Source organism: Salminus brasiliensis, chromosome 17 (genome assembly GCF_030463535.1).
Source record: "Salminus brasiliensis chromosome 17, fSalBra1.hap2, whole genome shotgun sequence".
Classification (NCBI taxonomy): Eukaryota; Metazoa; Chordata; class Actinopteri; order Characiformes; family Bryconidae; genus Salminus; species Salminus brasiliensis.
Window position 1 is genome coordinate 33418549 of NC_132894.1, and position 14576 is coordinate 33433124.

Below are 14576 nucleotides of genomic sequence, written 5' to 3' on the forward strand. Positions count from 1 at the left end.
ACTCTACACTTCAATATCGTTATCAGCAATACGCTACACTTCAATATCGTTATCAGCAATACTCTACACTTCAATATCGTTATCAGCAATATGCTACACTTCAATATCGTTATCAGCAATACTCTACACTTCAATATCGTTATCAGTCAATACTCTACACTTCAATATCGTTGTCAGTCAATACGCTACACTTCAATATCGTTATCAGTCAATACGCTACACTTCAATATCGTTATCAGCAATACACTACACTTCAATATCGTTATCAGCAATACTCCATATTTCAATATTATTATCTGCCAGTACTCAACAAAAGATACTGGAGTATTGTGCCACCTCTAGTTGTCATATTTCCATCCATGGTCTGTATATTTATCATGCTAGCCAGCGTCGGTGGTTTTGTTAGCTCGCAATGTCATATAAAGAGCAGCTGTTTTCTCAGCATCTGCTGCTAATCCATACAGTAAATATAAGAAATGACAAACAATAGACCTTTGTCTGTAGAACGGCAGTGCCTTTACAAAATGTGATCAGTAAACACCTTCGACATCCACATTTCTGTGCCCCATGCAGACGCACATTTCCTTCCAATCACGAATTCATTGTTGTTAAGTTGTTTTTGTCTTAAAATAGGTCAGTTCAATTTTAAGGTCGTTCAGCATTTTTTTTCTCTCCCCTGCCCAGAACAATATTTTCTGTTGCTAGCATTGTCGCTTGCCTCATTTCTGGGCTAGTCGTAGGAAAGATTGCCTATGGTTTATGAGTCGTAAGTCTGCCAAATTGCACAGGCACTTATCGCGATCATTAGTTTCCATTCAGAAGGCAGAAGGACAGAAGCGAGTGCCGCCGTTCTCGGCCATCTCTCCCTGCTGAGCCACATCAGGGGCCGAGCAGAATGTGAGGGCTTTCATTGCGTCTGGGGGGATATAATTTCTCAGCTTTTAATAATGTATTACTATTCAACGTGGCAGCTATTCTCTTCCCCCAGGACCTTGATTGGAAACCCTCAAGAGTTCTGTGGCAGTTCTGTGTTTGAGTTCATGCATGCATATACCATGATTTGAAAAGAGTTGTTGCCAAGGGAAATTCGAAGCGGCCTTACTTTGACTAATGTCTTTAAAGGCGCAGTCTCTTTCTCCCGTCTGGCCGAACAAAACACATAAGAGTCCTAGTGACTTTTCTTAATGCTGTGGCAATTAAAACTTTAAATGATCAGTAATGCAAAAGGGGTTAAATTATGAAACACACACACACATTTTTATACTTTGGTTTTTGCAAAAAAAGTGGACTTGTAGTTTTTACAATTCTTTTTTTAAGTCAAAGTTGATTTTATTGTTTGGCTTTTATTTTATTTGATTAAATTTCTATTATAATTTACAAATGATCAGTAATGCATATCTTAAATTCTGAAAAAAAACAACAACCATGTATGTGCTTTTTTTAATATAGTATTTAAAAGTCTTTTTTGCAAACACTCCCTAGTTTACGTTTTATAGAATTAATAAATTTTAAATTATTTAACACTTTTTAAAAATTATTATTTTAAAAATTATTAAATAAAATTTTAATCAATAATGCTTTTCTAATCTTCTAATCTAATCTTAAATTCTAATCTAATCTTAAATCCTCTAATCTAATCTTAAATTCTGATATACACACTCATTTGTATACATTTGTTTTTGCTTCAGCAGTTGTGTTTTACATTGTTCAAAAGTATTATATAGTATTATATAGTATTATATATTATATACATCCCTCTCTAGTTTGTTTTCTTTTCCAATAGCTAAAGTTTGTTCAAATCTCAGGTTTCTGCTCAATAAACAAATGTGATTTACTTGATTAATCAACAAAACAATAAGCCAATAGTCACAGCCCCTGCTGTTCCATGCTGAGCGTTTCTAAATGTCATTCTCGCTAAACTTGTGTGTTTTCTGGTTTCTGCAGAGTTTTATACACTACAGGTAAACACTGCTCATTCAAATGAAAGGCAGGCTTTCCCAGTCTGCTTGTTTGATGGAGAATTGCAGCCACGGCTGTAAATATCTGGCCATGTTCTGAAATACACACCATTTATATCATCGCTGTCCAATTAAAAACATGGTGACTTCACAGGAGAGGGCAAAAACATCCTTTACTTTGAGTAATTTAGTATTGTATTGGTCCATTCATCCAGAATTATTTACACAGTGTACAGAAGCAGCTACAGTGTTCAAACCATTGGAAAAAAAACTAAAATTGGACAAAAGATATATTTTGGAGATATATTTTTTATTGGATAGCAGCGATATGCTTTTGTTTTTGCTTATACGTGGTTTTACATTGTTTAATAGTCTTTTTACACATTTTCTAGTTCATCACTTTTTTCAGTAAAGCATGTTGGAATCTTAGGCTTCTAGTCAGTAATTCCATTTTTATTGTCTGGCTTAAAAAAAAAGATGCAAATACTTGATTAATCATAAACATAATCAGCCAATTACTTCATTATTAATATAATCTATAGTATTTGTGAACGCCTCTTAGTTCATCATTTTCCTGTATGTAAGTTAGAATCTCAGGTTCTTGGTCAGTAGGTCCATCTTTATTGTTTGACCTTTAAAAACAATTCAATTTTAAAAAGACAACCCAGATTACCTGATTAATCATTTAAATAATCAGCCAGTTACTTAATTACTAATATGATCAATAGTGACGGTGCCTGCTGTTGAATGCCGAGTGTTTCTAAATGTCAGTCTCACTCAAACTTGTGTGTTTTCTGTCTTTCTGCAGAGTTTTACACACTACAGGTAAACGCTTTTCACACAGATGAAAGGCGGCACGATGCATGCATGAATACACAACTGGATGAACAGATGGAAGGATGCAGGTTGGGTGGAGAAAGGTAAGCAGGGGGAAGCATCTGCATCCATGCTACTGTGCTTCAGTGTTGTTGTTCGCTGAGGCACAGATATATAATTACACGCTTGCTGGAATTATAAACGCTCGGCGCAGAGCAATAAATCTGTTTCATAAGAGCAGCACTCCTGCGCTGATTGCCTTTAGCAAAGCAAAGCAGGAGCCTGACCAGCCTGTCAGTGGGCAAGCCCTGGAGTGGCCAGTAAAACACGAGGACTCCGGAGATGGCCCTCGAATATATAAACGGGAGGACGCGGCAGACTGGCATGGCTTGTGGAAAGGGCATGTGGAGCCGATGCCATGACATTATTAACTCGAGACATTTTTCCAGGCCTGTGTAAGTCACCTTATATTGCCGTGGGGTCCTTCAGGCCATTCAGTAAAGGTCTTTTACCTCGAGGTTGAAACATTTCAGAAGAATGCGACTGATGCTCTGCTAAATATAAATGTGGAAATATAAATGACTCAATCTGAGAAAGAATGTACAGTAGGCCTGTATGTGTGTAAAATTCGGGCTTGGCCTGGATTAATTTATTTTAATTCTTCCAAAATGTGAAATGAGAAAACAACATGCATTAAAAATCATTAAACATTGATGTATTCATTTATTAAGTTGTTAATAATAGCCCATAAATGCCTATTAAATATTATTCAGATTTTCTGCAGTGAATCACCACCTACAAATCAAAGTTTCTGGCACCTAATTACAAGCATGTCTCTCAGAAAAAGACTGTTTTTACTGTAGAAGCTCCAGATCCCATCAGAACAGATAAAGCAGGTGAACATAAATCCAGTAAAAAGGAGAAACAAGAGCTTCTCATTCTGAAGAGAGAAAGTAGTGAGATCTTGTCAGTGAGCTAGTCTGAAGAACAGAGCTCGGTTCTTCCAGGTTTCTCCTGGATGCCCCCCAGTCCAGCCAGCACAGCTTGGAGGATGTGTTCAACTCCATCAGCAGCAGCAGCTCACCTGATTTACCATCATTAAGCCCTGATTTACCACCAAACCAGGTGTTGATCTGAGAACTCTAAATAATACTAGACTCCATGAGAGAGGAGAACTTTGGAGATGTTCTAATGAGGAACACAGTGATGGAGAACCACCACCACCACCTTCTGTAGGTGTGTTATTATTAGTGATTGTTCTAATATCAGTGTTTTACTGAGCTAATAAACACTCACTGCCAGATAAGCAGCATTCTTAACTAATTTGTACTAATTTGACATTTGTACAGTACTGTATATCAATGCAATTCACATGCTGTATACCGACACTCCACTCATCTACTAATAATGGGCAGTACTCCGTACGTATTCTAACACTGGTTTCTGCTTCAGTTCTGGACGCTGTGGAAGACTAGTGATTTTGTTGTTGAAAATACATCAACTGTGACAACAAGTCATAGTCTACCTCAGTGACCTGGACTCTCACCAGCGGCGGTTTACTTCCTAGGCTGCATTCATAAACCTGAGGTTTCTTTCAGTTCATGTTTTTTTTTTATTATAAAGTGCTTCATTAACCAGATTTAAGGGATTTAATGGGTCTGAGCCCAAAGTGAGCAAGCCAGAAGAAACTGTAGCAAGAGAACTCCCTCAGAGGAAGAACCTTGAGAAGAACCAGGACTCAAAAGGGGAACCCATTCCTCTCTGGTCAACACTGGATAGCACAGCAGGTAACAGCAAAAAAATGAAATAAGGAAATAAGTGATGGATATAGTCTTAATACACGCTCAACAATAACGTGGATGTAGCAGTTCTATGGCACCGCTCAAAGAACCCTTTGTAGCACCTTTATTTTTGGAACTGTGAACTACATATTACTCAAACCTACCTATTTAACAAATTTACCACCAGTTATAAATGTTAGAATTCTACCCAGGGAATGAAGAGTAAATCTCTGATGAATGCATTTGTGTGCTGCTATACACTGATCAGCCATAACATTAGTACCACTGAGAGGTGATGTGAAAACCACTGATTATCCTCATCTACACTAGCATCTGTCAGGAGGTGGGCAGTCCTTAACGGGGATAATGTGTAAAAAGCAGGAAAAACGACCAATCGTAAGAATCTGAGCCACTTTGACTTTGGCTAGACGACCGGGTCAGAACAGGCTGGTATTTTCTGGTATGCAGTGGTCAGTACCTACCAAATGTGCTCTATTAAAATTAAGCAGTTAACTGGCAACAGGGTCATGGGTGCCCATGGCTCTGTGCCAGATATGGCAGGACACCTTCAGAGCCCATGCCTCGGTTAGATCTGTTGTGGTGGCGTGGTGGTGGTGGTGTAAAAGTTATGGCTGGTCAGTATATTTGTGACGATATATCGTATCTAACATTTGCATTGTAATACTGTATTTCACGAGGAATGGGCCAATAGGAACTTTGATAAATGACTTGGAATGAAACAAGACTATAACATGCATTGATATTAAGATTAACTTTAGCAATTATATCATCATAATAATTATTATTATTTTAAAACAAAAAACACAATTAATTTTGCTATCATCATTTATCACAATTTCGAACATAAATTTTTATTTCTCTCTTCTTGTTTTATATCCTGTCATGTTTTTTTTTTTTTTTTTTTTTTACCAAACTGTGAAATAAAATACATTTTTGAATAAATAATGGTATATTATTTTTGGCAGCATTCATCACAATTCCACATATACACTTTTGCCATGTATTTAAATAAAGGAATGGATATCTCCCCTATGGCTGTGAGAACGCAGGACAGGATGGATAGGTGCAATATCAGTCTGCACCCATCAGCCCCAAGATTGGCCTGCGAAATTAAATGGCATAGTGTTGTTATAAAAGCAATTCATTTTCTTACGCCAATTTAGTGGCTCTGATGGCGAGGGAAGGACGGAGGGGGGCTATAACTCATATTCACGTGGCTTGTAGCCATGGCTACCACTACAAGTGGTGTGGTGTACAAAGAGTGAAGAGTGTGGCCTTGGGAGTACTTGAGAATCCTTACTGTTTGCTCTAGACACTGCGAGTTGGCTACAGCCTAAATGACATTAAATATGATGGGTTTCAAGAGCTGAATAGGAAGGAGGATGCGTTGCCTGTATGTACACCTGAGAATGTAAGAAAAGCAGTGCACAGTTGACAGTACAGTATTGAGCACATAATAAGAAATTATTATAAAGGTCAGGTGACTTATGGATTAAATGGCTGAGAAGCAGTTTATAAGCTTGCACAGATTGTATTTACTTTCCTAATTATACACCTACCTAGTACCTAATACACCTACACGCAGTGACCATTCACCTACAAGACACACCAATGTGTGTAGGTTTTCTAACCAGATGTGGGAAGGATATTTTATCAATCATTATCATGACAAATGTTTGCTGTGACGGAAATACCTTGTATCTTCATTTTTGCAGTTTTTCACTTTTAAGCAGAGGAAGAGAAGACCAATCTTTCTGAGACAAAAAAAAAACATTACTGTGGGTCAAATTCAATTGTGGTCAGTTTCCTGTTTAAGATAATCCTTTATTAGTCCCGCAATGGGGAAACCAGGGCTCTTTGCTGAAGGAGACAGTGCCACAATGTAAAATATATAATAAGGTGTTTTTTCCCAGTGTTTTGATACATGGACCAATAAAAATGCTCCAAAATGACTTGGATCATTCAATGACTCCAACTCCACACTTACAGTACTCAAAAAACACTGATCACTTACAATCTACATTACAAAGAGCATCATTAGTACTTTGTTGTTCTGCTATCAATTCTGGATAATAATCACTGTATGAGTATCACAATGTAATAATTTTGCCATACAGCCCACCCCTGTTATGCACAGTAGTCTACCAGACGTCATTCAAAGAAAACAACTGGTGAACCAGCAACAGGGTCATATGCCCGAGGCTCACTGCCCAATGCATCGATGGAGGCCCCAAGGGCTGGATACCACAGGAAAACCTTCAGGGATCTCGAGTCCATGCCTTGACAGGTCCCAATATTCATTATTAAAATATCAATATAATATTAATATTATGCATATTATTAATGGTACGGTGAATCAGTGTATAACTACTTTATAAGTGACAATAATCCAATCATATCTAGCAGGTGTTCCTGGCTCTGTTCCTGCCACATGGACAGGATCCTCTTTATAGAGATCATGTTTTAATGGTGTAGAAAATGGATCACTGAGCAACATGAAACATGCTGAAATGCCCTCAAGGCACAATTCCGCATTTCTCAATAGGTGCAGCCCCTATCCTCCCTCCTTCACCAATTAAGCTTTAAACAGGCCCTGGTGAGCAGCTCAAACGTGAAGACTGCCGACTAGCTAGTGCCCAGTCTCAAATACTACCAGAGGCAAGGCTGCAGGTAAGGCCATGGAAAGCATGCCATGCCTTTGAGCAACACACATCCACAAACTGCTTGGTGCATGCCTTAGTGGATCACTGTTGATAATATACTGCACTATTAAGGGAGTGGGAGAGGTGGGAGCCATTATTTAGTGAGCTTAATAGCCGCGGAAGGAGCTGAGAGCAGGTTGAGATTTAGGGCTGTCATTCGGTCTGGGTGTTGTTCTACAGTGAGAAGGACGGGCGGATTAATACTGATGTATTCATACCTCAAATTATGACTGTTTTTTTTTTTTTTTTTGCCTACATACATATAATACATAGCTAAATATATTTTAGCAGTAAACTTTTTCTTCTTTTTTTATTAATTACCTGTGTCTGACATTTTAAAAAGAGGGAAATAAATGTGCAGCACTGGAACTACTTTTCCTGGCCCCAGCTAGCTAGCTAAACACGCACACAGCAACATAGAGAGTTATTTTACTCAGCTAAAGTCAGTTTATGTGGCAGTTTATGGTTGATAAGTTTCACATATTAATTTAGATGTCCGCATTTACTGTTTTTACTGTGGAAAACTTTTGTAAATAATGTGAAAATTATCGGTATCAGTGTTGTTATTATAAGCTAGCTATCACTTAGTAAATCAGTGCTTTGGCCCATGTATATTATTAACTATATATTTTTCATTTAATCCATTGCAAAGGATAAAAGTAATTTCCAGGGATCACATACAATACTATCCTAATAAATTTAGACTGTGTGTGTAGCTGTAATACATAGCATAACAATCACTGAGTCACATTAGCTATTTCATTATTCAGGACGCCATATATGTACTATGTAATATTTATGTCATGTTTTGCAATGTAACCGTATTTAATTTTTATTTCACTCATTTTATTTGTTATAAATATGTATTAAAATAAGGTTTTTTAATCTGCTTTAGTGTTGCTATTATTTTTACTGTCTTAATGCTGATGTAATATGTGATTTTCCCTCTATGAACAATGCAGTGACTTTTCTGTGTACATACAGTTACAGTTTACAGTTTTATTTAACTCTAGCAAAACAGATGGAATAAAAAGAGGCTTAATAACGTGTCTGCTTTTCCATGTTTCTGTCATGTATAAGCAGTGCGAGCTTGGATACATCAGAAAACGTTCAGAAAACATTCCCAGGAAAGATCAGGAGCGGTTTCTTGGTGTGTTGTGTAAAATTATCATCTTTTTATTCAATTTAGCCAAAGCATTAACACATCATTGTGGAACAGACAACACGTGTGTAGTGTCGTGTTTACACGGTCAGCTGAAGACACCGGATATCGATTGGATAGGGATAGGATTTCTGCCCCTATTATCCATAAAGACCCAACAGCACCCTGAAGCTAGTATAGTTCCTAGTATAGTCTCCTTCACAGCGTCGCAATCAGGCAGGCTGAAACTCATAAAATCCTCTCATGCTTCTTCTCACATCACAACGTGCTGCTCTATTTAACACAGGCGTTTGGGAAGGCGACCACGTGACGTCACTGCCCGGCCGGGCGTTATTTTTTCTTTCCCCACCCGTTTTCCGACAAGTCCCGCCTCCGTTGAGCTACGATTGGCTCCAAGCGTCTCGCCTCCCGCGCTAGGATTGGCTAGCATCGAACGCTTACAAGGCAGTCCGCCAATCCCTGGCGTAGGAGCCGTGGAGTTGTCGGAATGCGGGCGGGAAGTAAAAGATGGAGACGGGAACAACAGTAAGTTGGGGAGTTTATGGAAGTGCTGTCCAAAAAACAGAAGGCAAAGGCAGGGGTTCTGGTTTACGGGAGAGCCTTTTAAACCTGTTGGGCCGTGCAGGTTGTGGAAAGTGCTGAGTAGTGTTTCAGGAGGTAAAGGTAAATGTTAAAACTGGCTGAACGCTCAAACTTTTTTTTGTTTGTTTTCTTCCTCCACCTTGCTGACCCAGCTAACCGACTTAGCATTGATGCTAACAGAGTTTTATAGTAGAATTAAACGAGTCTATAAACTCCTAAAACACTCAGTAAGGGTTTAAATATCACTTAGATAGCTAGTTTCATCCCCTAGATAACTTGCTGGCGTTTAAACTAGCTCCGTTTTACTGCAGTGGACACCAATATAGCTAGCCAACGTAGCTATCTAGCTAGCTAGCACTAGCTAACTTAGGTACTTTGCTAGCTAGCTAGATAGATAGCTTCCTTGCAGGTAGAACAGAACCAGCTAGTTAGCTTAGTCGATGAATCTAGCTAAACCTGTATTTACCAGCTGTAAGGTCAGTATTTATTACTGTGTAATAAGCTGTAGTTAATATGCATATATAGTAGCTACATAATGCATGTCATATCACACCTGATATGCAGCACTGTGCAGAAGTCTTGCAGCCAAGGAGATTCAGGAGTTTTCAGTAGCTAAGTCTGTCTGCAAACCTGCAACCTGCAAATATGCATAAATGCAGTGAAGTGTAGCAATAGATGTCTTGGATATGTTGGTCAGAAGAACACACGTTCAGTTGCTGACCACCTCTGTGAAGGTGGTTGGTGTGGTGCAACAGATAGGGGCAGGGGCAGTGGTGGCTCAGCAGTTAGAGCGCCGGGATATTGATAACAGGGTTGTTGGGTTCGATTCCCGGGCTCGGCAAGCTGCCACTGTTGGGCCCTTGAGCAAGGCCCTTTACCCTCTCTGCTCCCCGGGCGCTGGAGTTGGCTGCCCACCGCTCTGGGTGTGTGTGTGTACTCACTGCCCCTAACACATGTGTGTGTGTGAATGTGTGTTCACTACCAGATGGGCTAAATGCGGAGGACACATTTCGCTGTACAGTGTACACTGTTCAGTGACAAATACGTGCACCTTTATAACACCATTATGCGTTACAGCATGTACAGCATGTGGGAGACCAGGGTTCGACAGTCTGGGTGACTATGCTGCACTACACCAATAAGAGTCCTTGGGCAAGACTCCTAACGCTACACTGGCCCACCTGTGTAATACGAGTAACCTTGTAAGTCGCTTTGGATAAGAGCGTCTGCTAAATGCCATAAATGTCCAGACACTATGGATGTACACAGCTCACTTGATTTACTTTAATGAAGGACTGATAAGGCGAACTGGGAACACTGGCCGGCCTCCAGGAGAGATTTGTAATAGATTAAGTCTTATTTATAATGTAACTCTAACTTTCAGATGTTATTGGCATTCATTTCTTAAAGGGATTAAGATTGATCATCATTGCTACAGTCCTCTTCACCATTGAAAGAGTTCATACCAGGTCATTATGGAGCATTTCTCTTGCTGTTTAACTCATCGTAAAGAGCACATGTAAACACATTATGTCAAAAAAAAGAAACCGAAAAATATATTTTGTGTTTGTTTTTGCATTGTATCATACGTTTATATGTGTATATATATTTTGAAGATGCAAGGTTTTAGTCTGCTTTGAAGATAATCAGTTTTTTTGTTGTTTATCTTTTAAACAGGAATCTTGGGAGTTTGAAATGACCACAACCAGGCCACAGGCCTTCAGAGGCTTTGAGGCTTTGTAGTTAGCCTTGCCATGTCTCCCAAAGTGGCAAGCCAGGGTAAAGCAGAGGACACTGCGGTGCAGGTGGCAGTGCGAGTGCGCCCGCTGCTCCCCAAAGAGCTCCTGCACAGCCACGAGAGCTGCATCACCACCTACCCTGAAGACAAGAGGGTTACTCTCGGCCACGATCGCCACTTTCACTTCGACTTTGTCTTTGAGGAATGCTCCGTTCAGGAGGAGGTGTACGCGGGATGTGTCCAACCCCTCATCGAGGCCTTCTTTCAGGGTTTTAATGCCACTGTGTTTGCCTACGGTCAGACAGGCTCAGGCAAAACCTACACGATTGGGGAGGCCAACATATGTGAGTTTTTCTTTTATGCTCCATTTGAAGCACCTTTATTTTTAAGAGTCTAGAGCTCTCCAAGGAATTATAAGCATTTATATTCAGGCTTATTTTTATCAGTGCCACATGGAAATATAAAGTAATTCATGTCAGTCTTGCATATTGCCCAATCCTGCTTGACTATAATCACAGGCTTTCGTAAGTGGAGCGTGACCTGCCTGAAGGTATTTTAGAGTATTGTCTTACCTTATTAAAGTTTCACTTGACAGCTATAGATTTTCAGTGCTGTAGCAAAGCCAGTGAGGCTTTGCCTGCTTCTCGTTAAAACCTCCCTGTGAGTTCACACACATTTGGGAAGCCAGCAACACTTCCCCCGGTGCAGCTGTCACTGCTCGAAAAGCACAGCCCCTCTTGCCATCTGAGATCGTGCTTTTTTGGCATTTGGCTGTGGAGAGCTATTGCTAACCCACTGTTGCTTCTTGGCTGCAGCCTCCTTCAGAGATGACGAGCAAGGGATCATACCCAGAGCTGTGGCTGAGATCTTCAAGCTCCTGGACGAGAATGACCTCAGTGACTTCTCTGTCAGAGTGTCCTACCTTGAGGTTTACAAGGAGATCTTCAGAGACCTTTTGGAGGTTGAGACGGCCAGCAAGGACATTCATATCCGGGAAGATGACAAAGGGAACATAGGTGAGCAGCTCGAGCTTGAGTCGTTTAGAGGTTACTTTACTGTTCACTCTGGAACCAGTTATAAATATCTAGGCCAAAGGTTATTGTTTTTAAGCGCTAAGTTGGTATTTTTGCATATTCTCTTTTGTGAGAATCACTGAAATCTGATTTCCACTCCCCTCAGGACTGTGGGAATCCTGATACAGTAAATACCGTATAAAAAAGGCTGAAGTAGTAACAAGCACAGGTACCAATCACTTCACTTGCAGCCCACATGCTGTAAATGTGAGAGAGACAACAACTAAACATAAGCACCCTCATCGCTAAAATGATAGGGAATGGACATACTGCCATTTTTTTTTTTGACATATGAAGCTCATGCGATCATATGAGCTTGAATAAGCAGTTTATAGATGCATTTGCTGAGGATTATGCCGTTATGTCCAATAAATAGAGCTCAAATTAGCCTACCCCATTATGCAAATGCATTTAAATCAGGGACAAGCAAACACTTGTTCTAGTATGAGTAGGAGTATTTGTTTGTTTATTTAATTATATATTTAGTGAAATGTGTCTTAATGGCCATAAAAGATATCAGAAAATACTGGCTGTTCTCTTGTGAACAATTTACGGTCCGGTCAGTAAATATAGATAAAATATTTATGTCTCTTTCTCGTGTACTGTACTGTATGGTTAATTTCACTGTAATAAGTGCATTAAGAAAGTGCCTATTTAGTGGGTCAGAGACTTAGGTGCAAGTATGGCTGAAAATAAAGAATTTATATTAAAATCAGACATAGTACACCCATTTTCTAGATGTAATATATACATATAACGATACTTATAAGGGAACATGGGTTGTGAGAAAACAGTGAATGCAGATAAATTGACCTGACGCACGTCTAAACAGTCTGTGTGTGTTTTTTTGTTTGTTTGTTGAAATGTTTTGCAAAACAAAAAAAAAGTAGAATATGCTTTTTTTGGAGCTTTTCCAAACCTCGCTGCTTTGTTTTTTGGAGTTGTTGCCGATTCTTCTACAAAGCACCCCGACAGAGTGAACTGAAGTGTACTAGTTAAACACCTGGAGTGTATAACCTTCAGATGAACACCTATTTTTAGCATAAAGCATTATTTTCTGAAAAATACAGTATATGGACAGAAGTATTGGGACACCTGCTCATTCACTGTTTCTTCTAAAATCAAGAGTTTGTCCTGCTTTTGTTAGCGTAAGCGTCTCTACTGTCCAGGGAAGAAGGCTTTCTACTAGTTTTAGAGTTTAAGTGAAGTCAGGATGTTGGATGATCTAACATTTTGATGGAGCACTGTCATTCCAGAGAACGCAGTTCCACTGCTCCACAGCTCAATGCTGGGGCGCTTTCTACCCCTTTAGGGCATTTGGCAATATCTGCTCCAGAGAGTCCTATTCTACTCTGCCTATTTCTTTATAAGGACTAGACAAGCTGTGTGTTTGCATTTGCACACTAGTGTCAAGAGTGGATGCAACGTAAAGTAGCTGATTGCATTCATTAGTAGGGATGTCCACAAACATTTAGACATATAGTGTAAATTTATACAGTGAAAGAAATCTGTAGGAGAGCTGTGGAAAAGCCTTGCAGTTACATAAACAGTTTTCAACAGTACAGAAAAGCCTTTGTATTAGTTTTGTCCCAGTTTTCATAACACTTCATGCTACACAATTTGGATCAGCATAATGCAGTTCAAGGTCAAAATCACAACTAACTTGCATAATACTTTTTCCATAATAATGATTATCGCCCAGCCCTGCTCCTGTTATTCACTGCTTCTCCTCGGGAATATAGCCAGTTGCATTCCATCCAGGCTCCTGGCCACCAACAGCACATGGGACAGCTGGGATTCAATCCAAGTTGCACTGTCCACTTTGAAGACATTGAATGATGCTCACAAAGTATTTCCCCTTGCTTTCCCATAGTTCTGTGTGGAGTGAAGGAGTGTGAAGTGGAGGGACTGGATGAGGTCCTGAGCCTTTTAGAATCTGGAAACACGGCCAGACACACTGGAGCCACCCAGATGAACCCTCACTCCAGCCGCTCGCACACCATCTTCACAGTGCTTATGGAGCAGAGGCGCGGTGGGTTGCGGGCAACTGGCGGGAGCCTGCAGATCCTCTCCTCAAAGTTCCACTTTGTTGACCTCGCCGGATCTGAGCGCATCCTCAAAACCGGGAACACTGGCGAGCGGCTCAAGGAGAGCATTCAGATCAACAGTGGACTTCTTGCACTGGGAAATGTCATCGGGGCACTGGGGGATCCCAAGAGGAAGGGCACTCACATTCCTTATAGGGACTCCAAAATCACCAGGTATGAAGCTTCATTTATCGTGTCATTTGTTTTAGATGTACAGTGGGTACAAACAAATAATATTTGTAATATGGAAGATGTACCACATTATTGAAGTTCATAACATAATGCTTTACCCCCCAAAAAAGCTGACATACAGTTATGTGAAAAATTTAGGACACCCCATTAAAACCTTTGTCTTTTAACATATTTAAATATATGGACCTCTTTAAGGAATGTAATGCAGTTTACCTGTAAGGACAAAGTCCACTCCACTCCATATATATTACTACTTAAAATGCCTAAAATTAGAATCGTGTGCAGCACATAAGCTGCATATGATTAGAGCATGACTAGAGATTTTTTTAAATATTATTTAGAGCAGTTACAAATCAGCCCTTCCACTGTTCGACAAGTAAAACAACTGCCAACAGGGCCAAGTTCTGCCCAAGAGCAGACCACAAGATCTTTGCAAACCCCTTCCCAGACTCATCTGCATCTAC

The 14576-nt window shown here is 39.9% G+C and overlaps 1 protein-coding gene across 2 annotated transcripts in view; it reads left to right on the top strand.

The window, feature by feature from the left end:
* Positions 1 to 8961: 8961 nt before the first annotated feature.
* Positions 8962 to 14576, top strand: part of kif7 (kinesin family member 7) — a 16200-nt gene continuing 10585 nt past the window's right edge. Inside the window, exons 1-4 of one of the 2 annotated variants that reach the window (XM_072660711.1) lie at positions 8962 to 9103; positions 10700 to 11104; positions 11576 to 11776; positions 13707 to 14094. In XM_072660711.1, coding sequence (XP_072516812.1) covers positions 10777 to 11104; positions 11576 to 11776; positions 13707 to 14094 — 917 coding nt within the window. In that variant the 5' untranslated portion in view covers positions 8962 to 9103; positions 10700 to 10776. The remainder of the gene's footprint in view (positions 9104 to 10699; positions 11105 to 11575; positions 11777 to 13706; positions 14095 to 14576) is intronic. The other variant, XM_072660712.1, reaches the window with a different exon arrangement.